At 33.0% G+C, this 23,493-nt stretch overlaps 1 protein-coding gene across 13 annotated transcripts in view; it reads right to left on the bottom strand.

Annotated features, from left to right (window-relative positions):
- Positions 1–23,493, bottom strand: part of LOC100740471 — a 157,160-nt gene that overhangs the window by 114,312 nt on the left and 19,355 nt on the right. For 4 of the 13 annotated variants that reach the window (XM_033323146.1, XM_033323143.1, XM_033323145.1 and 1 more), the window contains exon 1: positions 19,883–20,051. The exons of 6 other annotated variants lie outside the window; for them this stretch is intronic. In XM_033323146.1, coding sequence (XP_033179037.1) covers positions 19,883–19,898 — 16 coding nt within the window. In that variant the 5' untranslated portion in view covers positions 19,899–20,051. Of the gene's footprint in view, positions 1–19,882; positions 20,052–23,493 lie in introns of those variants that run through there. 3 more of the 13 variants (XM_012390563.3, XM_012390560.3, XM_033323149.1) reach the window with 1 other exon arrangement.

Here is a 23,493-nt window from a genome sequence, read left to right on the forward strand (position 1 = left end):
TCTCTGTTCAATTTTACGTTGAAGTTTTTCTGAAAACGTAAAAATCTTCGCTCTTTTAAACCACAAATGCGATCGAGACATGAAAGTTCAAGGATCATAACAGAGGTTAATCAAACCAAGGGAGGGATCGTTCCAAATATCGTTCGATCGGCGTTCAGAATTTATGAAAATCATCGGTGTTACCACGTTTCGCAGTTCGTTACCGAGAAGCTCGCCTAAATAGGGTACATCGGAGCAACCGATGCGACGGGTAAATTCACTGGAAACTTCAGAAGTTACGAGGTAGGGAAAGGAGGCCAGCCAGTGGCTTTACGAGAGCACCGCAACCGCTGTGACGATGCTGTCCGCAACAGAGGGACCAGACGCGGACGGTTCGAAAATTTGAGAAGCCCCAACAGGACTCTGTTGAGTACGAAGAAATTGAAACTTCCTCGAGAGAGTTCGACATTGCATGTCCGTCTATCTCGTCCTCTTCTCTCTCTCTCTCTTTCTCTCTCAGTCTTTGCATTTGCTCAAGGATCCTTCTGAAGGAACTTCATTTTGTACAAACTTTCTTTACGATAAGGTCACATTTGATAAAGGAAAACATAGAAGGATTATTCGGTAAAAATACAAGAATTAAACATATTTGCCACAGTTTGATCATTTAATGCTAAAAATATATTTTTGTCCATAAGTATTACGATATATCCTGGTTTTAACAAGACCTAAATTTTCAAGGAAACGATTAATCGATCAAAATTTTGCAAAGTTCGACTTAAGATAATGATTTGAGAATTTATAGAAATTATTCGTGAAAGTTAGAAGAGGAACATGATAAATTAACAATTATCCTATAACTATTAATATCGCTAAAAAGATTCGATTGCTTGGTAGACCTTTAACTTTGCAAACCTCAGAAATTTTTTTAGAATACAGATTTTTTTGTATATTCAGAGATCCAACGTAATTCAATTACAATTTTTTATATTTCTATTTCACAACTGCAATTTCGCTCTTTCTCAATTACCGACGACGTTGAATCAAAGTATCACTTTCAATTAAAAACCAACATCCCCTACGAATATTTCTCTTTACTTTCACATGACAACTAACCAACATTCAAAACAAGCATCGCCACGTTATTCTTCTCCCTTTCGAAAACATTCCAACGTAAGAGTGTCAATCTCTACATAAATAGAAAAAAAAAAGGATCTGTTTTTTGTAGGTTAACGATCTTTGTTTCTTTTTCTCTTTTCTCAACAAACCTTTTCCTTCTCTTTGTTTTCTTTCTTTTTTGTTGATGTTGTATTTATAACAGCGAGCAATTTATCGAACTTAGCAAGTTGCTTGTAATAAACAAAATAACTGAAATAATTGAATTGGAACGGCATACGATAGATGTAAATGCTAAAAAAAATAAAGGACGATTTTTTGTCAATTAGTTAGATATATATCAGTATAGGTCAACCTTATAAACCAAGAAATCGAATCGAACTGCACCTCATCATCATGAAACGAGAAAGTTCCGAATAAATCCTGCGAACAAAGGATTTCCATGGAAACCGTATGATAATTAACGAACATGCTTCTCATTAGTACACAGTCACCTGATATCGTTAACCGGATACGAATCCAGCGCGATGCTGATTCTGCATTTATTAGATTTCTACTAAATATTCGTTATTGAAGCACGAGCAAATTTTATCTGGAATTTCGGTTCATGTAATACGATAAAAAAGAGCAACTGTTTTCGAAGAATCTCAATTTAAAAAAACGAACACGATTGAATGCTGTACAAAAAATAAACGATACAAAATACATTCATTTAACGTTTTTTTTTTAATAACTTTGTGCGTAGGTGAAAAGTTAATAATAATAATAATAATAAATAAAAGTTATTAATCCAGTGAGTTTTTAATCAAATTACAGTCGATGCAAAAATCGTTGTAAAACAATATATCATTTTAAAGTACACCAAATTGTAGGAATGTAGAATTAAAAAAGTATATGTCTTATTACTAACTTTTTTTACAGAATTGGAATTTATAATTTGTTGACACCATAAAAAGGTAGTAAACATTGCTCTTAGTCATTAACTAGAAATTCAGGAAATTTCATACAGCGTTACCACGATTTTAAGGAAATATTTACATACCTGTGAGCAATAATGTAAAAAATATAGTATATTTCTAAGTAATTAGAGTACATCTAAAACCCATTAATTAAATCATTTTTACGTCTGTTTCAATGAACTTTAAGGACCCGAGTGAGATGTTAAGTTAGAATAACACGAGCATACAAATGGTTATTTCAAACAGTAAAATATTATTGATATCGAGTATGATTTTATTAAGCAAGAAATTTATTATTTCACTATTTAAAAAAGTAATCATAATGAATGACGGTAAAAAAAATAGACGTTCCGAATATTTTTCGAAGCACGTCAAGAAATTATGTAGCATTCTCTTCGTTTTCCAACTGTTATTATCAAACAACTCTCCCAATGTATATTTTACTCGTAATTTATTCAGAATGTTGTAAATCTTGGCCGAGCGCAATCAAGAATCTGTTTTCGAAACGACGACGTTGTTAAAGTAATATATTTTAGGCGACAACGGCATATTTTAGCATTTAAATTTGTTTTAATTAAATAAAATCACAGTCATTTCGATATTCAATTAATAGCCAATTTTTTTTTTTTGGATCTATCCATTAAAAAAAAGCATTCCTAATTTTGTTATGTTTATAATTAAATTCATAAAATGTAAAATTTTTATACGTTTCATTTTTATTACTTCAATTTTTATTTTCTAAAGGATTCGGTTACAGCTATCTTTGTTATTGGTTAGACTCTGAAGAGAAAATTACATTTTTCCTTCTACGGTTCTTTTTATTAAAACTCAATTTAAATCTCGATTAGATTTCCAAGGTTTCTGATTAAACATCCCTCGAGTCTAGATATCTAGACTCAACCTGAGAATCAACCAAACCATGGAAATACGGTATTACACAGTCATTTAAAAAAATGTTAGTTTGCAATATTCGCTGAATATAATCAAGCAATCAAAGGCAAATTCTTCGAAATCTGAGAAGTAGCGATCTATACATGTAACAGAATTTTATCTACCGATCGAATACATGCAAATACGATTTCTACCTATATACGTATTTCTAAATTCTAAAAACTGAATATAAACTTTTAATCCTTTCAGTGTTAAAATCAAAAGGAGATAACTCCATTAAAATCTCAAAGGATAGCGATAAATATAAATAGAATTCCACTTATTCGCTGAATATACAACACAGTTCCATTTATCGACAAACAAACCAATTTTACAGTACTAACAAATGAAATCTAACTATATCTACATCTTTTATGTATAACATAATACATCGAACTTAAAATCCACGTTATACAAGACTATAACTAAATAAACTAAAAACTATAATAAACTAAACTAAGCTAAATAACCAAATAAAATAACTTAGAATACGATGTTATAGTACCTATGAAATATTATTTTATCCCACCGACAATTACTGTTACCTCTGCTTCATTTAACGATAATCATCATCCTTTTTTCGAAGATCTTAGTCGATAGCCCTATAATTTCCGGCGTTATCGACGTCCTGTCACGAACAGACATCGAACAACCGATATCTCGTTGGAAACAGGCTTTTGCACAAATAAAAGGTGTACCAAATACACGATGGTAAGTGAAAACGGCGTGGTATTCTTCCAACTTGTTGCTCGATTCTTTCTCTCGTTGATTTAAGCGGTTACTCGAGAACGCAGCCACCGACAAATAGAATGCTTTTCTCCAATAAAATGTCTTTCACAACACGTTTGAAGGATGAAAGGAAAAGTACGATCGGTTACATTAGTTTGTACGGAGCTTTAAAGTTCAGAAGCTTTAACTGCGTCAATTAATTCTACGTTGGGTCACAGAAATATTCGTACACTTTCAGTTGTCGTCTTCAAACGACTGATATTATGTCACGATACTACTTTCAAAATTCCTCAAGCTTTTTTTCCTGTGATTTACATTTGAAAAGTATTGTTGAAGAAAGTTGAAATATATTAAACAGGTGAAAAAACATTTGAAGATGCAAGAGCATATTTCTGTTTTCATAGAAAAAAAAACAAAATACGGACAACAGCTTTCTCGTCGAATTCGAAACAGGGATTTTTGTATCTTTAACTTTCACCATGTACAAACGAAGAAATTTTATTTTCGAAAATTAAATCCCACGTTCTGACAAAAACGATTTTTGAACCGTGAAATCGAAGGTGTATACTAACGCAAGAACTACAAGATATGCTTTATGGATAACACTACAGAAATGACTTTGAAAATAAACAACATATGGTCCATTCATTTTCTTAATTGAACGTTGCTTTGCGCGTTGCATTTGACTTCAAATTACTTCAGCTTTCATGTAACATTTTCTCGATTAATTTGTCTTTGCACCGTGGTGAACGCTTTATTATTACTTTGAAAGTTGATTAATTTGGGAGAACGTTTCATAGCAACATGGAGTTTCCAATTCCATTAAAAAATCTTTCTCTGTCGAAGGTTATATAGCTTCAAAATATCTCTTGCTGTGCTTTATAGAATTTTTAAAAACTCCCACGATTCCAACATATGAAAATAAAATTAATGAATCTTTAAACCAGCAGCGTATCAAACTTGAATAACGTAAAAAGTAAACAAATATAGTATACTCTGTAATCTTTTTCCTGTTGTTAATATATAGAACGTACTGTAATCTCTCTATAGAGGTATAAAATGTTTCGATAAAAAAGAAGCAACAGGAAAAAGCACCGGAACCATGGAAAATTTTAACGAACAATGTTTTCATCTCGTATTTATTCTTCATAATTATAACCCAACAAAATCCACATGGAGTGCCGTGTATCGTGAAAATTATTCAGAAACACAGAACGCAAAATTTCGAATTCAGTCGAATAAACGCGCCATTTTCGACCGAGTCAACGATTCTCAAAAACGACAATACATATCGATTACAGAGACTGGACGTCAAATATTTAATTGCTGTAATGAAAGTTCGTTCGCGTAGAAATTTTTTCCCCGAAACTGCCCGAATCGACATTCGAACTTGTTTCTAATTGAAAGCAAACAATGCGACGCGTTGTGATCTAAAACGATGGAAAAAGCGAAAATAAGCATTTTCACTCGCCTTCTACTATATCCCATTTTCAATTTTGAAAGTAAAATTAGTTAAAATCTTCTTTTTAATTTTCTTGGTATAAATTGAAGACTGCAGGAAGAATATATAGTAAGTATCATTTTTGTTGATTTTCTAGCTTCAATTCTATTCAAAGGGTGGAAGAGAACTTTCTACATTCCTAATATTTATAGTTGGGGGGAAGAATTGTTAAACTTTCATGGACGGCCGTTGTACGCACAACGAAATTTTGCTCATAAATCTCTGTGAAACGAATTTCTCTTCCAAAAACTTCTTGAAAACCTTTATATAGAAATTTATAATGTATATCATGACATATATTACATATTAATGTATATGGTAAAAGTTTCAAGAAGTGTCCTAGACATTTTTCGCATCTTTTTGCGAATAACAAAAATTGAACATCGATATAAACGACCTAGTTCATCCATGGAACGTATGAGAATATGTTTATCCATGGAGGATCTTTTTAAAGTATTTTAAGCCTGAAGATACAAACCTTTCAGACACAGTTCATAAATCTATAAAATATCACGATGTTTTCTGAATGTATCTTGAAATGTTCAAGAAAGTGGAAAAAATACATATGTTAGATAATATCAAAGCCAAATAAAAGGCAAAAACTAACAATAGAAAATTCCTTGGCAATATATTGAATTGTAATACTGTTCCTCTGTAAAACATGAAAAATGTAACCTACCACGTTCCTCCTCCGCGATCTTCGATTGAAAGCAAAAGATTGCATAATAATATACAGCTTCGTTTTAAACGTTGTCAAATTAACGAATTCCTTTCGAAATTGTTATTCACAAGTTGTTTGAAAATTCTCCGTTTGCGTAACTCGCGATACTCCAAGAGAATTTCCTCTTGAAAAGGGAAGGGGGAAACCTTCCAAACCTTCCAAAGGAACACAAAAAGTCCACTCAATTTTGAAAGGATTTGCCTTAAAGAAAGAAACAGCAGTTTCCAATATGTTAAAAACAACTCGTTTCTATTTTTCTTTCTTGCTTTCGCTTCTTTTTCCTCTTTTTTAATAAAAAAGGGGAGTGTAGGATACGCCTAAGGGACACGGAAACCTTGGAGTATCCATCAGGGAATTTTTTAAAAACTGGAGAAGAGTAGTTACGTCATTTGGAAGGGCAATTCCTTGTAACGAAAAGGGGAAGCTTCGAAAACCTTAAGGGAACTTCCTTGCGGGGAGGAGAAAACTGAAATTTTTCAAGGATAGCTACTTTTGTCTCCGTGGAATTATGTAAATTACAAAGTCTTCAGTTAAGAAGGATACGTGTACCACAATCGTTAATTTAAAATTTCTTCTCTTAAATTTTTGTATTTTCCCATATATTATTTACATTATAAACATACGTTTTTGATACGTGTTACAAGATGCAGTAGAAAAATATATTCACGTAAGGATTTTATTGCGAGTATTCGAATACCTTTGTCTGTCACTATAGATATATAGGTATTATAAATATTGAATTTATGTATCGTATTACAAAAGAAATATCAGCGTGAAGCTCTTATATTTAGAATGCATTATTGAAAGGTATCAAAGAAAAGAAACATTACGATTATGCAAACAAACCGGGTCAAAATTTAAAAGTAAAATATCTACGAACTCGAATGTATAATAATGAAATATTAAACATTTTCCTACTGAAATCTACAATTTAAATTATCTGAAGGCCTAGTCAATTTTCAGATGAGCTTGTCGCTTCCACAATGTTTATCCATTACTCGATCGACCTGCAGTATGCGATATTCTGTTACAAAAATATTATGTATTACCTGAGGGACTTTTTTCATTAATACTTTTATTTCATTTAATACTTTTCTCTATGTTCCTTTAATATATAAAATAAAGAATAGGTGATTAAATAATACTCAATATCTAATGATAATAATATTCATTAATGGTATTAATGATAATTAGACCATGGATTTTCATGCATTTATGACAAATTTTAATTCGCAAATATATACAAAATACATGTAACATACAAAATCATAAAGAGTATTCAAATTGAAGTATTTCTTACAATATTCGATGGGTAAGATAGATCCTTATGTAGGTTACATTTCCTTAGTTACGTTAATAAGGATATGAAATTCCATAAAAATCTGTAGTCTAATGGTAATATTGGAAGCGATTTTGCTGATCGATATTAGGTTACTATCAATTTATCTACTGTTAGAAATCGTAAAACTTTTCCCGAGTTTTAAACAAACCTTTTAAACGATCCAATAATATTTAATATTCCTTCAATCCTCAAATAAACAATACCATGCACGATACTATCCAACAAATTTATCAGACACAAGTTTCATAATGTTCCTGGAAATAAATTCACGCTCACATAACAATTCGCTGTATTTTGCCTCGAGCATAACAGGTGTATCGAAAACTATGCAAACAAATGTCAGTATTTCCCTGGTGAGACAGCATGGCCCTCGTTTCTCATCTTATCGTCTCCAAAGTGGAAAAAAAATATACGTGCATGAACACCAACACTCGTAATAATATAATCTTTGATATGATAATTTACCGAGCGATTTCCATGTTCTATGTTGGTCCTATTTCGATTAAATTCCACTCGATGAGAAAGACATACGCGAATGATTCGAATGTCTTCTAAAGATCTATTCACGTGAATGAATCGTCCTATTTTTTATGTAGATTAAATGTTCAAATCCCTGCAAGCACGTACACGCTGGAATATCACAATGGAATCGTATGCCTGACGCTTTACAAGGCTCTTTATAAAAAAACCAAGCTCCGTGAGGTTGTACGGAACAGAATATCCGACGTTGGCATTTTGTAGAATATAATATGTATGATGTATGATAGAACTTTTTGTAAGCGAGTAAAAACGATTAAATATTGGAAAAGGAAGATTAATTTGAAAAATAGAAGTAAAAGATAATTGTTTTAAAGAATAAAATGTATTTTGATAAAGGGACGAAACAGAAAGAGAGAGAAGAAAAGAATCTACGATCCAAGGTTATTAGCGAACTTGTAACTGATATTTTACCTATTAGATGCATATTTTATACGTCAGCGTAGTAACGTTGGAAGAATACCTTTTCGATGCAAAATGTAAAATGGAGATACAAAATGTAACAAAATAAAATAAAAAACATAATAGGAAAATAAAAGGGTCTAAATTATGCAGTCCTCAAACGAAACTTCAACCGACTGATTGTAACACTAACAACTAGAACGCGGATTTTTATGCAAATTCGTACTTTTATAAATATAAAAGCTTTCTTTTACCTATTAAATATTATAACAAATGTCCTTCTATAAGCTTCCCATAAATCCATCGAAAATCTACTGATAACTATATCTCTAAAAGTAATTAAGATATCAAAAACCAATTAATTATTATAAAATGCAAATACCATATTCCTCTGTCGATCGATTCTTGTGCTACAAACAATTTACTAGGGTACGAACAGGGCAATTAAAAATATCTTAGTAAGCTGCCGAAGGAATTTGAGGAAAAGAAACTCTTTCAAGCAGTGGTTTTCCTTTGAACATGAAGAAACCACCACGATCTTTCTCTCGTCTTCTATCCTTCTCTCGTCAAACGTTCGTTCTCCTCCTTTCGACAGACCTCATTACGCAGGGGTTGAAACGTTCCGCTTTTTTAAAAAAGGGATTAAAAAGCTCAATCTGAAAGAAAGGAAAACGCGTAGCCGCTGGTCTACCAGTTGGAAAACAGTTTCTGAGTATGCCACTAAAACTAAGTGTTTCCTCCGCAGACGAATCGTTGAATAATTAAGCGAAGAATGCTTTGTTGTTGATCGCTAGGATCAGACTTGGAAAGCGCTTTCAGCGACCGTGTTTCTGTCTCGCACTGAATAATAACGATGAGTAGATTGCGTATACTTATGCAAGTTCATATTTCTATGAATATCATTAAATTAAAAAGATGGAACTAGATTGACAACTGTTTCATTTATTAACTATTATAACGAGTATTACATCGTTGATATATTTATATATTTCTTCTTATTATGCGTATTCTGTGTATTTTTGTGCTTTCCCCGTAAATGCATAAAAATCCGCAGTCCAGTGACGGATAAACTAATATTTCTGCCAATCCGTAAATATTATATATTACAAAGTATCCGAATAAAAACGAAAACAGAGAACAGTAAAGTGAAAAGTGAGAAAAACTTTTGGAAAAATTGCCGATAACGCTGGAGAGAAACGAAAATACTTGGCAATGGAAGATGAAAATAATTGGCTGGCGATGCAATAACGCGATGAAAATCGAAAAAAAGAAGCTGGCTAAACGAGTGGAATGAAAGCGGTGTGAACGCTTGCTCCTTCACGGAGAAATAGTTCTCCTGTAAACTGAAATTATTGAACACGCGTCTGCTCGTTTCGCGGCGTAAATAAATACGAGAAGTTCGAAGACGGAATATTCCATTCTAAACCGATACAACCTGTTTCTCAAACGTCCTACGTGCAAACAGACCCGATAGTAAGTCAGGTTAACGTATTACGCAAAAGAAAATAAACCTCTCCTGTCTCTTTTCATTCTACTCTTGATTTCTCACTTCTTTTTGCCTTGTTTGAGTAGGTAAATATCAAGATGAGAAATACCAGAGAACTTAATAGACCATTTCATGCAGGTTTTAACGAAACGAAACAAAAAGGATGCTTGAAAGCTCGTTAGAATATTGTATGTCGTCGTGCGTAAAAAGTCTCTTAAATTTCTGCCATCTTCCACGTGTCTCGTATGCTAATCCTTTTTCCAGCGAGAGATGAAAGTAGAGGTAAAGGTTGAAATAAAAGAATCGCAATAAAAGGCAAAGGATATTCTCTTTATTCATGACAGTGCTTTTTTTCAGAGACCTTATGTATTCCACTCTTTCCAGATATAAGTATTTAAACTCGTTTATGTAAAGCAACATTAAATAATGTCTTTCAATAGAATTGAGTATCGTCAGGAATTAAAGAGGATACTCAGGATGTCAAACGTAGCAGGATAATTTAAATTTTATCCAAAAAAAAAAAAAAAGATTGTAGTCGAGAGTATAATCCAAACACATAGGAAAATAACAAACTTTATTAAAAAAAGATTACTATAGAGTTCGTAAAATTAAACATTTTTGTATTATTTCCAATGTAATAGAATTTACTACTTTTATTAAAATTATAATTATCAAATTATATCGTGTAAAAATGACTGATGTCGGATTTTTCTTTTGTACAATTACCAAATATTGTACGTCTAACATACTTTTAATAAAATGAATGTTAATTGTTACTCGAATTATATCTTTCATGTTAATAATAATAAAATCTACGTCTTCTTTCTCAAGCAATCTCAATTTAGAAAGCTAAATCAGAAACGCCAGAACTCTTTAACTACGTATTCTTAATCGTTATAAATGTACAAACTCTTCGCTCCTTCTATTGTCAGTACCCAACTCAAGAAACACGAATCAAACACGATTGGTCAGCATAAAAGAAAAGTCACCAAACGAAGAAGAAATCGTGTCACCAAGTCCATCCAAGTGCTACTACAAACACAGCTGAAAGCTCTTATTGCGCTATCACAAAGCAAAAGCAAACTGGATAATCATCAAAATGGCTAGTCGGCAAAGAAAGCTCATTCGTTACAAAGGGATTGTTTTTTCCACGCAATTCGATGATTATATTGTTTCAAAGGTTTCGACACTGACCAATAAAATTCTTGGCCAGTCACCGAACGAAGCAAAACCACCGATGAATGAAACGACTTTCGCCGCGTCTATAGAGACACGAAATGAACAAACATTTCGCTTCTCGACGACAAAACGTGAAAATCCAGTGACCAGGGAAACAAAGTTCAATAAAGGGTACAAAATGGAAGCGCTGGAGAAACGAGAGAGGTTGAAAAAGTACGGTGCAGAGGAACAATGGCATTGAGGAACAATTCATCCGTCAAATGAAACGGCAAGGGTGCCAAGGAGAATTTAATCAAGTAAATTTTGTTTAAGATTCCTCGAAACGTGGCGTTTGTGCTTGTAATGGTCAAGGGAAAACGTTTATAGAAATTCATCATAATGGAGTTTATTAATCTTTTGCATCCCTTATTTTCTTTTTTTTTTTCTGTTTTATTAAAGGAATGCTTATCTAAAACACACGTATACTACGCTTGATATGGGGACGATAGTGAAGAAAATCGATGTAGAATTAACACGCGAGTTCAAAGGATTAAGTGATCAATATGATGTCATACAACACGATTACATTAAACTAATTGTTACATAATTAATCAATAATCGATATTACTTGTTTCTGACATTAATCCGTAACTCAGAAGCTGTAATTAATCTTCGTCTAAAGGGCAGTACATTTTTATCAAACGGCTGTCACACCTAACTACATACGTTCTCATACCACTTACAACTAATCGTTCAATCTTCCTTCGTCAGATCACGAATGGTAAAGACTACAGGGCCTTTTATTACACTTTTAAAAATATTTTTCTCGAAAATGAAGTTAAAAGTTAAAATACACGAGACCTATTTATACGTATTTGGTGTAGTATCGATATATTACTTTCTCGTGTAATAGAAATTAAAATAACGAAGAGATAAACTGAAATATAGACATTCCGGAGTTTATAAAGTGACATTCAAGTAATAAAACTTTTTGAAAAGATTGAAACGTTTATGGTAGTGTGGTGAATTTTTCTTCTTGAATCATAGAATTTTCTTTACGTCTCTGATTTTTCTTTATCGAGCTTACGTAAAAATTATTTTATATATTTTGATGCATTATCTGTACATTGATAAAACAACATCTGAAATATTTTACTTACATTCCTCGATAATACTCTATATTCTATATTCTGTGTATTTTATAAAAACTTTTATGTACGTTTAGTTTTTAATGAGCCAATAAAATGGATGAAAGGCAAAGTATGGGAAGAAAGAAAGAAAGTAAAATAAAATGCGGTAAGGTAGCGAGTAAGGTAGGATATCGGGAGTTTATATTAATTAGTCTTACTAGTGAAAGTTTAAGGTTTTGAATCTTCCTCTGCGGGGAGTTTCTATGTTAAAGAAGCGATGTAAACTTCGCATGAATTCCATGGAAGTTTGGCACCGGAGACAGAGTTTAATATTCATGAACACGGCGTATGCAAAAGTTTTAATTCGACAGTTAACTTCTCGGTAAATCCTTCCTCGACTTTTTGAGAGACGTATTGTCTTTGCCGACTTATATTTAAAACGGTAGAGAAGTGCAGATTGTTAAGAAGTTTCGCAACGTTCTTCGTTTCAATGTGTCATACGTTGATGTACTGCTTCGAGTTTTAATTCTTATCGAAGTAACTTCGAATCGTGTACAGATGTCTAATATTTAATGGCAAGACGTTTACAGAATTAAAACCACTTTCTCATATTTTGATATTTTATTTAAAAGTTACAAAATATATACGATATAAAATTCATAAAATATACACCAAGTTGTATATTTAGAAACTAGAACTACTAACGATATTGTAAAAGTTTTAGAAACTTTGTATAATTGAGAATGTTCTACAAAATTTCATAACGCACGCACAGTTCAAAATACACGAGAAATGGCTCGATCTTTCGTTTATGTACCATTATCTGACGGCGAATTAGGTCCTGAGCTTTACAGATAATGCTTTGCCACGTTGTCGTGTCGTAAACAGTTTTAGAGAGAAAACTTTGACAAGGTCATTGGGCTAATCCTCAAGCACAGTACCTACCATAAAAAAGAACTCCCCTCAACCTGCACGAACAGTTCTCCGTTTCATTAAATGGCGTGTTCACGCGTTACTCGCATTGATCTAACACCGCAATTTTCCACGTCCTTTCATCAAACCGGGGAAACAATAGTAACCGTGATGAATCGGACGACATATCTCGACGTTCGCGTGATTAATTTCGAAGAACGAAAATGTTGAAGAAAACCAGAGATTTTAGTTATACCGAACTTCGAGTATTTAGGTCGAGATTATTTTCTACGTTTTTTTTATTTAACTATGCTTAGATTAATTTGCGCAATTTTAAATAAGTAAATAATTTTGTTCAAACCTTAATTTTTCATATATATCGAAACAAATATCTTTTTATAGTTCGTAGAAACATTTTATTTACTCGATGCACATACTTTTCTAAATAACGAACAGTGAGCTGAATGAGCCATTGAGAATTGAAAGTTATATTACAACTTTATTTTTTACGTTGACTTTGGAATTCACTGTTATTCGTGCCATTTTTTGGATTCGTGAAAGAAATCATTTGTTTCTTAAAAAGTGAACATCAATTACGTTATCTGCGTAATGAAATTGAAAAATTTACCAACAGTGGAGTTGATCACTTTGGTTTTCAGGATACTCACATAATGTCTAACCTTACTGTCTGGATAATAATACAAGTCCCTATACATGTAATTTAGCAGAGATTCGTTTATCGCTCGACATAAAACGTATCTAGGATCGACGAACCATCGATACTGTACAATATGACATGAAACATCACGTCGACAACCATAGCGGTAGCACGACAACGAGTCAGCGATTCCCATTACGAGCCGGTTAAAGCCATTACTGGGTCGAGGTTCCGGAAGGAAAACACGCACCGGATAAAAATAGAGTAAACGATGGGTAGCGAGGCGAAGGCGGATGTAAAATGAAGGAAGGGATGAAAGAAGGAAACGGGAAGAAACTGGAGTCGATATTCGTTAGGGTGACCTGCAATGAAGCAGCAGCGGAAGAGTCGCTGGTTTTGCTCGCGAACGATGCATCAATCAGTTGAGGAACGACCAAGAGAAATCCATCGAAAAAGATGTGAAAAAAATGAAGGGAAGAGACGACGCGGTTGCAATGATACGTAAAAGAGAAAAGAAAAAGGAAAGGATACTCGGAAGAAATCTGATGACAGATCTTTTAGAATGAAAAAAAATTAGGAATTTTAATATTTATGGAACGAAGTGGAATGCAGTGTCGAACTTAAAATATAAATTTAAATGTATATGCTTATTAAAATACATGAATTAATGGTAAATTGATGATAACTAGCACAGAATATTATAAAAAGATTAAATTGATTTTTTGAAAGTCGATATGAATTAACAGATCTGTATGAAAGACAAGAAGAGGGATAAAACAATAGATTTATGCGTTCTTTGTCTTCCATACATTAAATTTTGCAAAATTATGAATCATATAATTTCATTTATAAAACTAAAAGAGGACTTAAATCCTTAAAACCTCTCCAGTGCAAACGTATGTATCACGTAACCATACAACTCCATCTCATTTTGTCTAATGAAATTTCTTCCTGGCTTTTATTCTTAGATTATGGTTTGGCCTAGTTGCCTCTGCGTATATAAATATAATTTTTCTTCTAGACATGAAATGGCTGTTAGCAGTTTTCAGCTACAATTACAGTTACAGCTAGTTGCAGCTAATTTATCATATTTTCAAAATGAAAAGCTTTTGGGAACACAATGCGTACACATTTATAAAATACAATATTATTAATCTTTCGCAAGAAAAATTTCATATAGTTTAATTTAATGGTATATAACAGTAAATTTATGTTCAATGTGTAATTTAATATATAATTAACGTTTAATTTAAAATAGAGTACAAGCACAGGTTGACCAGAGAGACATTGACTCGCTGTATAAATGAAATCTAAAAAAAATTCTTGTTTCCAACGATCAAATCAAATGCATTAATTCATCACAGATAATTGTCCGAACAACATTTATTTAGTTACCATTTCATCATCCCATAACAATACTACAACCATTTAACCGATCACATAGAATTTCATTTTATTTCGAAGGAATCGAAACTACTTTTATCTCGAACACTGCATCTCTCTACGATCGATAACCGATGTCCTATAAATTTTATGAAAAGATACAAATATCTCTAAAGCAGCCACAAAATAAACCATCAACTGAACGAAAATGAAACGAAGAACAAAAGAACACTGACAAACGTCCAAAAAGAAGAAGAAAAGAAAAATCTACGCTTTAAATTTTCTATAAATGCATAAAAGTTAGCAATCTATATTAAATAAATATCGTAATATTTAATACACGAAACAAATCCCATTTTTTTCGATCCCATTTTTCAGTTATATTCATAAAAATATGAAACTGCATAAAAATCCACAATTTATTTATCGTTACCATTGTATAGGGTTCTATCAGCAATATCCAACTGCCATTTCACTACCTTGTCATATTTTCAACAGGTACCAAAGGAAAATCGAACTAAAAGAAAAAACAAAGACAGAAAGCATATATATCTCCCGCAGAGAGACACGAACGAGAAAACCACGGAGAAGAGTAGCATAGAGAGGGTGGAAAGTGGATGGGAGCCGCGTCTGTCCAGGGATGATCCCGGCTGTGTCTATTTATACGGGCCAGGGGACCAGCGCAGCTACCTGTTGGCTGGCTGTGCATAGTGGGTAGCAGGGCGCGTTTCACTTCTCTGTATTGTACGATGCTATACAGTATACTACGGACGATAGGCAGGCTAGCTGGGCGCAACAGGGAATGCCTGTATAGCTGCGCGCGTATACAGTATACACATATACAGTATACATACGCAGCAGGCGAAAGCGGATCGACGACGAGTAAAGCTAAAACTGGGTCAGCGGCTGGAGGAAAGTAGGTCGACTCAGAACGCCATGATAAAGCTTGGTCGCCGGTAGACGCGCGGTGTTCTCTTATGGGGGTGCGTCTTACTCACTGAAAATCCATTGCACTTGCGCACACGTCGATCTCGGTTGATCGACGGCTTATTTTATGTTGAAGAGAGTATTATGAGAAGCTTCAGTGAAATGATGGAATGAAATTTTGAATAAATTATCGGTTATTCGAAACACAGTGGAAAATGAATTAATGGAGTGCCTGAAATGACAAATTTGTAATTTTTTATAAAAAGACTTTATGCTAGGTATGAATTGCTATTAATTTAGATACTTATATACTACAGTCTGAATTATTATTTATTTCAAAAGGTTATATAGTTTAGTCATTTAACATGCTACAGCTTCACTTTTTTTTTCTTGACAAATTAAGTGTAACATATTAAATCAAACGGATACATCATTTTGCAGTTAGAATCTCTTCACGCAATTTTCCCGAAACTGCATTTTCAGGAACGACGGCAATTTTTTAAAATTATAGTTACTAATTAGTGAATAATGCGAAACAATCAAATGTAATCATTTACATTTACAGTTAATCCAAGTCAAAGTGAATTTTCCAGTTAATTAAGACTAAAAGCAATCAAGCTCCCAGTTGGTTAAAATTAGGAACAATTTAGATTTCAATTAATCGAAGTCCAGTTTACCAACTTGTACTCAACTTTCCTTAGTAAATCTTCGCGTAACTACCACAGTATTGTACAAAATAATATTCTCTAACTATCCTAACCACTAGTTATTGCTTTTCTAATGATCAAAATGTTCTAAAGCGACCGGAATCGTTTACTCAACGTTGATTTTCCCAGAGACAAATCTTCCACGGAACGCTATTCGCAGACTTTTTACCAACTGATTTCTGCCCTGGGGTGACATTTTCCCGTATGAGGTTCCATTCTCTGTTATTAAACAAGATTCTTTGGCATGGAACGTCACAGGAAACAGTTACAGTTTAATATGCTTCTCGTGATTTATTAGTCAAACGCTGATCATACGTTTAAAAGTTATACTAAGCTTTAACTGCGAGGGCTTTGATCGGTTAAAAAACGTTACAGCACAGTCTTTATGAAATATAAATTATATTTTTAAGTGTGTTTGAAGTACGCCTCGTATAAATCAGAAGTTCCATATATTGTAACCTAATTGTGCAATTCATGAATTTAACAATTCATTTCAATAATTTGCGGGTCAAAGATCCAATTCAAAGTAACCTATTAACCCATTTGCTTAAAATCTGGATAAAGGAATTAACTTAAATTGTGAAATCAATTTACAATATACCTAATTTACAACTACCTAATTTACTTGTTTCATTACAGAGCATAACACAGTTCCCTCGTTTCTTCCCCTACGTTCACCCCTGCTGTACCGATAATCGTTTAAAAATCACCCTATATAATCGTGCATATTTAATCAACCGACCAGAGGCTGGTCGATGTTGCAGCACGACGCCTATTTTAAGATTAATTCTCCGCCGATGAAAATACGCGTGAAGGACGCGTCACGGCCTTTCATCGTTCTAATAAAACGCGACCGGTTCGTTTTTGCCTCGAACGGCTTCTGCACGGATCACCGATGTTTTCTCAACTTCCAGCCGCTGTTACGTGAACAGCCGTGAATAATCATCGAAACAATGCACCCTCTCGAGCGAATGACATCCAGGAAAGAGAAAGAAAGAAAGGATGAAAGATGAGGAGAAAAGTTACGATTCTATGGTAGATAACGGGTGGAGAAATCGAATTATTAATTAATTATCGAATTACCGATTTCTATAAATTGAAATTCATTGTCCATGCAGAATTTATAAGATGATTAGTAGTTGGCGGATATTAATGAAATTTGTATTTTTATGAACAAACTTAAACGAATCGAATCTAACAAAGATTTGTTTCACCTTGTACGTGCTACGATTACTTTGCTTTAGATATCGTGTATATATATTTCTGCATATTATGCGCGATAATGATGACCATATTATCAAGTAATACGCTTCTTGATACGATCCAGATACAAAATTAAGCGAATATTTTACATGTTACAGTTTAATGCATTTAAAGTTAATATAATAATGCCGATACTAACTACGCAACTATATCGATATTAACCTGATGACGTTCGTGCGCTGTTAGGTTGGTGTCAACCTTAAAATTCATCGAGAACGGGCCGAGTAGCTTGGAAGGCGCGTTAGTTGCAAAATCGATACGCATTCACCGGCTGTGTTTCGTTGCGAGTGGGTTTTATGTCTACATACACCCTAACTTTGCGACATTGAATGTAAAAATAGATGTGGGGCGTATATGCAAAATTCTGGCGTGAATATCGTTAGGAGGGGAAAAATCTGAAGATGGATTATTTGGGGGCTGGGAGGTGGAAAAGTTGCGTTGCGGAATAAAGGTCGTAGAAATGAGAAAATACTAGGGTGTCCTTTTAATCTTCAGGGAATAAGTTTATATACAACATGTATAAAGTATCGGGTATTATTCGAATAAATCCTTTTTTGCATTAAAAATAACAAGTCAAAGTTTGTTCTGCTAATAGCAATAATAATCTTATAATATCAAGTAAAATGTTCATATTTGTAATTTTAATTCCCTATTCATTTATTCGTCGTCTGCTTTACAATTCTATTTATTCTTCTTTTCGAAGCTCGACCCGTTGGAAAAGACCAAATGGGTGTTAGAAATTAATCAAAATGTTTAACGCAGGATAATTTGGTAAGTGCACATCGAAATGCTCTTCATCGAACTTTCGAATCGCAAAATGAATAATTGAAACTGCTCCGTAAATACGCTTGCACAGAAGTGCAGAATCTTAAATAATTTGATAGGTAAAGTTTTCCGTTCAACGGCGAGGAATTTATTAAGACCGTAAAATGCTTGATGAAAGGGAAGTAAGGCGAACAACGAAGCATGGAACTTCAAATTGCGATTTATTATTTATCGTGAAAAGCTTTCGATTTACGATACGATTTCGTATCTTCAATTTATGTGCATCATGATTTCTGCATTTATGGTAAAATAATTCTCTAAGAAGTTGCTAAAGAAAAGGCTCTGATAGAATAAAGCACAGTGATGGACAAAACAAAGTTTCGAATAATACCAGCTTTGTATAGTATTGATATAATATCGGTATCATATATGAATATCAGTAATCTTTACATATTTTTGTATCATGTTAGTAATAGTCATCTATTTTATAATATATTATCAGTCATATTGCGATACATATATATTCGTTACCTTTATTGGAAAACTATATCAAATTTTATTTTACAAACAAAATAGTAAATTCAAAATAAAATAAATAGAAAATAAACACAATGGAAAACATTAAAATTTTTCTATCAGAAAATAACCCAATATAATAAGAAAAAGAAAATACATATATGTATATATGTCATATTTGCTGATAGAAAAATTATGTATATATATATGACTGGTAATGTATATTAGCTTGTTCAGAAAGTTTAGAGCATTTTTTATAATTGCTATGCCCTGTATTAGATCTTACTATATTTGAACCAATTTTATTATTATGTAAATGATAAAGACAACTAAAAAGAAGTATTTCAGAATTGGTTAGAAACTTATAATGGGGGCACCAATGGAAATTCTATTTTACTCACTGAATGTAGTATAATCGTATTTATATTTATTCTGATCTTCACAAATCTTATTCAATTGTAAAATATTGTATATTTTAGAGATTCATGAAAGCTACTCGAAGTATAATTCGTTACCAAAAAAGACGAAAACTTTTCAAAGGCGGTTATGTCATAGTCATTCAAAAATACATACGTATAAATTATTCATATACTGTGAATTCTATGAGAACACATTATTTTGAAATCTTTCACAGATATCGCTATGAACTTTCTGAACAGTGTAATATTACATCTAATTAATCTTGTCAAACAAATCTCTGGTTCGTGAAACCAGTGGTTTCCAGTGAAACCAGGGTGGTAATGTTATTTCGCATGACTTACTTTTAGAAGACGACATGGAACAGGAAAGAAATTTCACACAGACAGTTGCGGCACTATAATGTGTACTTCACTCATTATTTCCACTGCAAATATACTGAGAAGAAAAGAATATTGCACAAAAGCTTGCTTAGAACAAAGTTCGAATTCAGCCTCGGACGCGTTACTGCGCAGCGCAGTTTCTGGCGTCTCAGTGGTGCCAACCTAAAATCGATGGACGAACAACGCTAAGGGCGCGCGATTCAAACGTATTAATGTACAAGCTTACCGAAGTATTCAATTACCTGCAGACGCTTTTTGAGAACGTATTATTTGTATTATACAAAATGTTTTGAAATTTTATTAGCAGTCGGCTATTATGATTATATTGATAAAGTTTGAAACAATATATGTAGAAATTACAAAATATTTAGTACAATTATACAATAGTAATTGTACTTAATATATTAAAATATACATAGTAATGTCACAGGAGATTACAAAAGTATAAGAAAATATAAAAGTATAACAATTATATATCATTTTATCTATTATTTATCCATTATATCATCCACTGCATTTACAAAAAGTATCTTGTAACTTTTACATATATTTTAAGACTGGTTTCAAATTTTTTAAATTCGACAGGTTTGGTTCCAGCTGATTTCAAGTTCTAAGCTCATATTTCTCTAAATCTTTATGTTCCATATCCATATAGTAATCTTAGTAGCAATTTCATCCATTTTGATAGGTTTTCAACCAAAAAATTCTAAGCTAACATCTATATAAATTTTAACTCGCATAAATCTTTCTAGTAGTGCATATCCTTTATTCACATATATGTACAATTGTATAACAAAAGATCAACGTTACGAGACCTTCTATCCAACTGAAACAGGCGAAAATCTGTGGTTTAACGAACTTTCGACTCCATGCATCATATAGACATAGTACATTCACGATTCAGCGACTGTCGATTCGCTGAAGTCGTTCGATATTGTATTTAGCCGAGACAACGGACTAGTCTCCAAGTGTTCGAACACGGGGATGAGAGACCGGAAGTAGCGAAGGAGTGGAAGACTCGACAGGTTGGAGAGTTGGCAGAGCCTACACAATGCGACTATTGTACGCGCAACTCCATTACAGCAAATGTTCTCCTTCGTTGTTACATGGAAACAGAAAATGAAGGCAAGAAGGGAATGAAAAATTCAGGAAAGACCATAAGTGTTACTATCATGCAAAGAAATTCGCTATAACCCTTGGATGATGCTTAGATACGTGTCGATCTACGCGAACTGTAAGATTATACTATAAGTAAACATTGTATTTCCACACTAACTTTAATCATCGTTTAAAAGAATTAAAAAATAATTTCACCTGAAACGTATCCTTTTCCCTATCAAATATAACTTTCCCCATTTACTTGGCAACTTATCAATTCTTAATACGAAATAATTAGATATCTTATTTTGGTAAAAGTAAGTAAAAACTCTAAAATGGTAGCCAAAATCCGAATCTTTTGTACTCTAATGTTCGAAATAAAATTATAATGCTTGAACGTTTCGATAATTTCCTAATGATTTCTCAAGTTTGCATAAATTCTGAGATGCGTGTAGAAACGACAATTTTATAGAAATGAGGAACATGTTCCCCATAAGTAGAAATTATGAAATAGCAAGTGGATCAGGTTTCGATTTGTGCAAATCGAATCTATTCGACAACATTTTTCAACTAACGTATGACGCAAACGATGCCCTCGATACTAAAAGTCGTGCGACATACGCATTTCACGAAGCTTGCAATCCGATCGTATGGACATCGATGTGAAACGTTGCCGTGGCGTTTCGACGATTACATTTTACGTAGTGGTACTTGACCCTATCGAGAAAACTGAGAATTCGGCAATCCTCCCTCGAGATGACTGAAGAACTCCCAAATGAAACTTCTTTTCAATGGTAACGTAGAAATTGTACATTACAGTGTCCAATATTGTTAAAATAAACTTGAAGCTTTGAAATTAAAAGCTGTTAATAAATAATTCAAGTAATAATTTTTAAATATTTTTGAAGATAGTGTAGGGAGGGATAGACAGGAATAACAGAGATTATTTCATTTATTAATGATATAATATTAGCGAATTGACAAATAATAAATGCTAAATTATAAACTATTGTTGTACGAAAACGACTTCTCTATAATATCACAATTTTAAGTTAAACAGAACAACAAACTTGTAAATCCACTTGCAGAACTGCTCTTATTTTATTATCAAACTTGTTCCTGTTATACGCTTAGAACTTTGTTGATAGTATTAGTTCAATTGTCCGAAAGCCGAAAGTTGAGTTGGGAAATTAATCAAGAGTCAGGATTAAAACTGAGACTCAAAAATTAGGAATAACAGCATTGAATAGAAGTACAATAGTTGTATCGTTATTCTTCAATATAGTTTCATTATTTCATTTAACATTCCGTGAAACAAAACTCTTTGCAACCCAAGATTTACATATTGTACATTACCTCTGAATATTAAAAGCGACGTTCAGCATGAAATTTCATTTGAGTTTTCAAATCTAATACACGAAATATTCAACACGACTTTTCTGAAAATAACAAACGCACGTTCAAACAAAAAAGAAACCCTTTAAAGAAGCAAATAAGGGTACGAATGTAGGAGATTATTAATATAAACATTTTATATTTCGTAATACATCAGTCGTATCAAACTCCTTAAAGCCTCTGTTTTTGTGATGGCTGTTCAAGCAGTGACTTCCCTTTCTTCGAGTTCCTGTAATATACGTATGAAAAAGTCGACGAGTCATCCTCGCTTATGTTCGTTGGAGGATTTTGAAAAATAAATAGAAGGTATCGTAGCATCGTATGATCGATCGTCACCAAGATCTCACGGGGATAGTATTCCCGTAAGTAAGTTCAATTTTTCCAGGCTTATAATAGCCGGCATCGGTCATAATTTACAAGAATCCCATTGCGAAGGAAAAGACTCTCTCTATATGCGATCTACGCTGCGATCGAATTTAGAAACAGAAGAATTCTGTGAAATAGTTTGTGGAAATTTCGATAAAAGGCTTGTGGATGAAGAAAGAAGAAATTAATGTCTTACTTACGACGGAAATCTTATTCATTGTACCTTGTGTAAAATATACACGCTTATCGGAAAGAATTCGAAACAAGAACTCTTCAATTAAATTTGATAGAATGGAAACTGTACTAAATTTTTTAATTAATGTTTTAGATATAAACGAACAGTGGAACATTGCTAATGGCTTTCGATGTTGAAGCAACGTTGAAACGAACTTAGGATTGGATCCTAACCAATTGTTTTATTTTACATTTTACAAATCAAACTCTACCTGGCCCAAGCTATCTAAGTGATAACACATATATTCAAAAATGTAAAAACGCGTATATATAAAATGAGTTCTGTATTTCACGATCTGTGTCACAAAATTTCCAATTATAAATCATGTTCTATCAAGCAAATATAGAACGTAACAAATTTCCAAGTAAAGTCCAACCGGTTAATTAGCTCCCACGCGGCCACCATTCGCTCCGCTCTATAACAAACTCGATTGAATCGAATGTGGCTGGCCCCGTGACAAACTGTTTCGCGGCCAGCC

Source organism: Bombus impatiens, unplaced genomic scaffold (genome assembly GCF_000188095.3).
Source record: "Bombus impatiens unplaced genomic scaffold, BIMP_2.2 scf_0815, whole genome shotgun sequence".
NCBI lineage: Eukaryota > Metazoa > Arthropoda > Insecta > Hymenoptera > Apidae > Bombus > Bombus impatiens.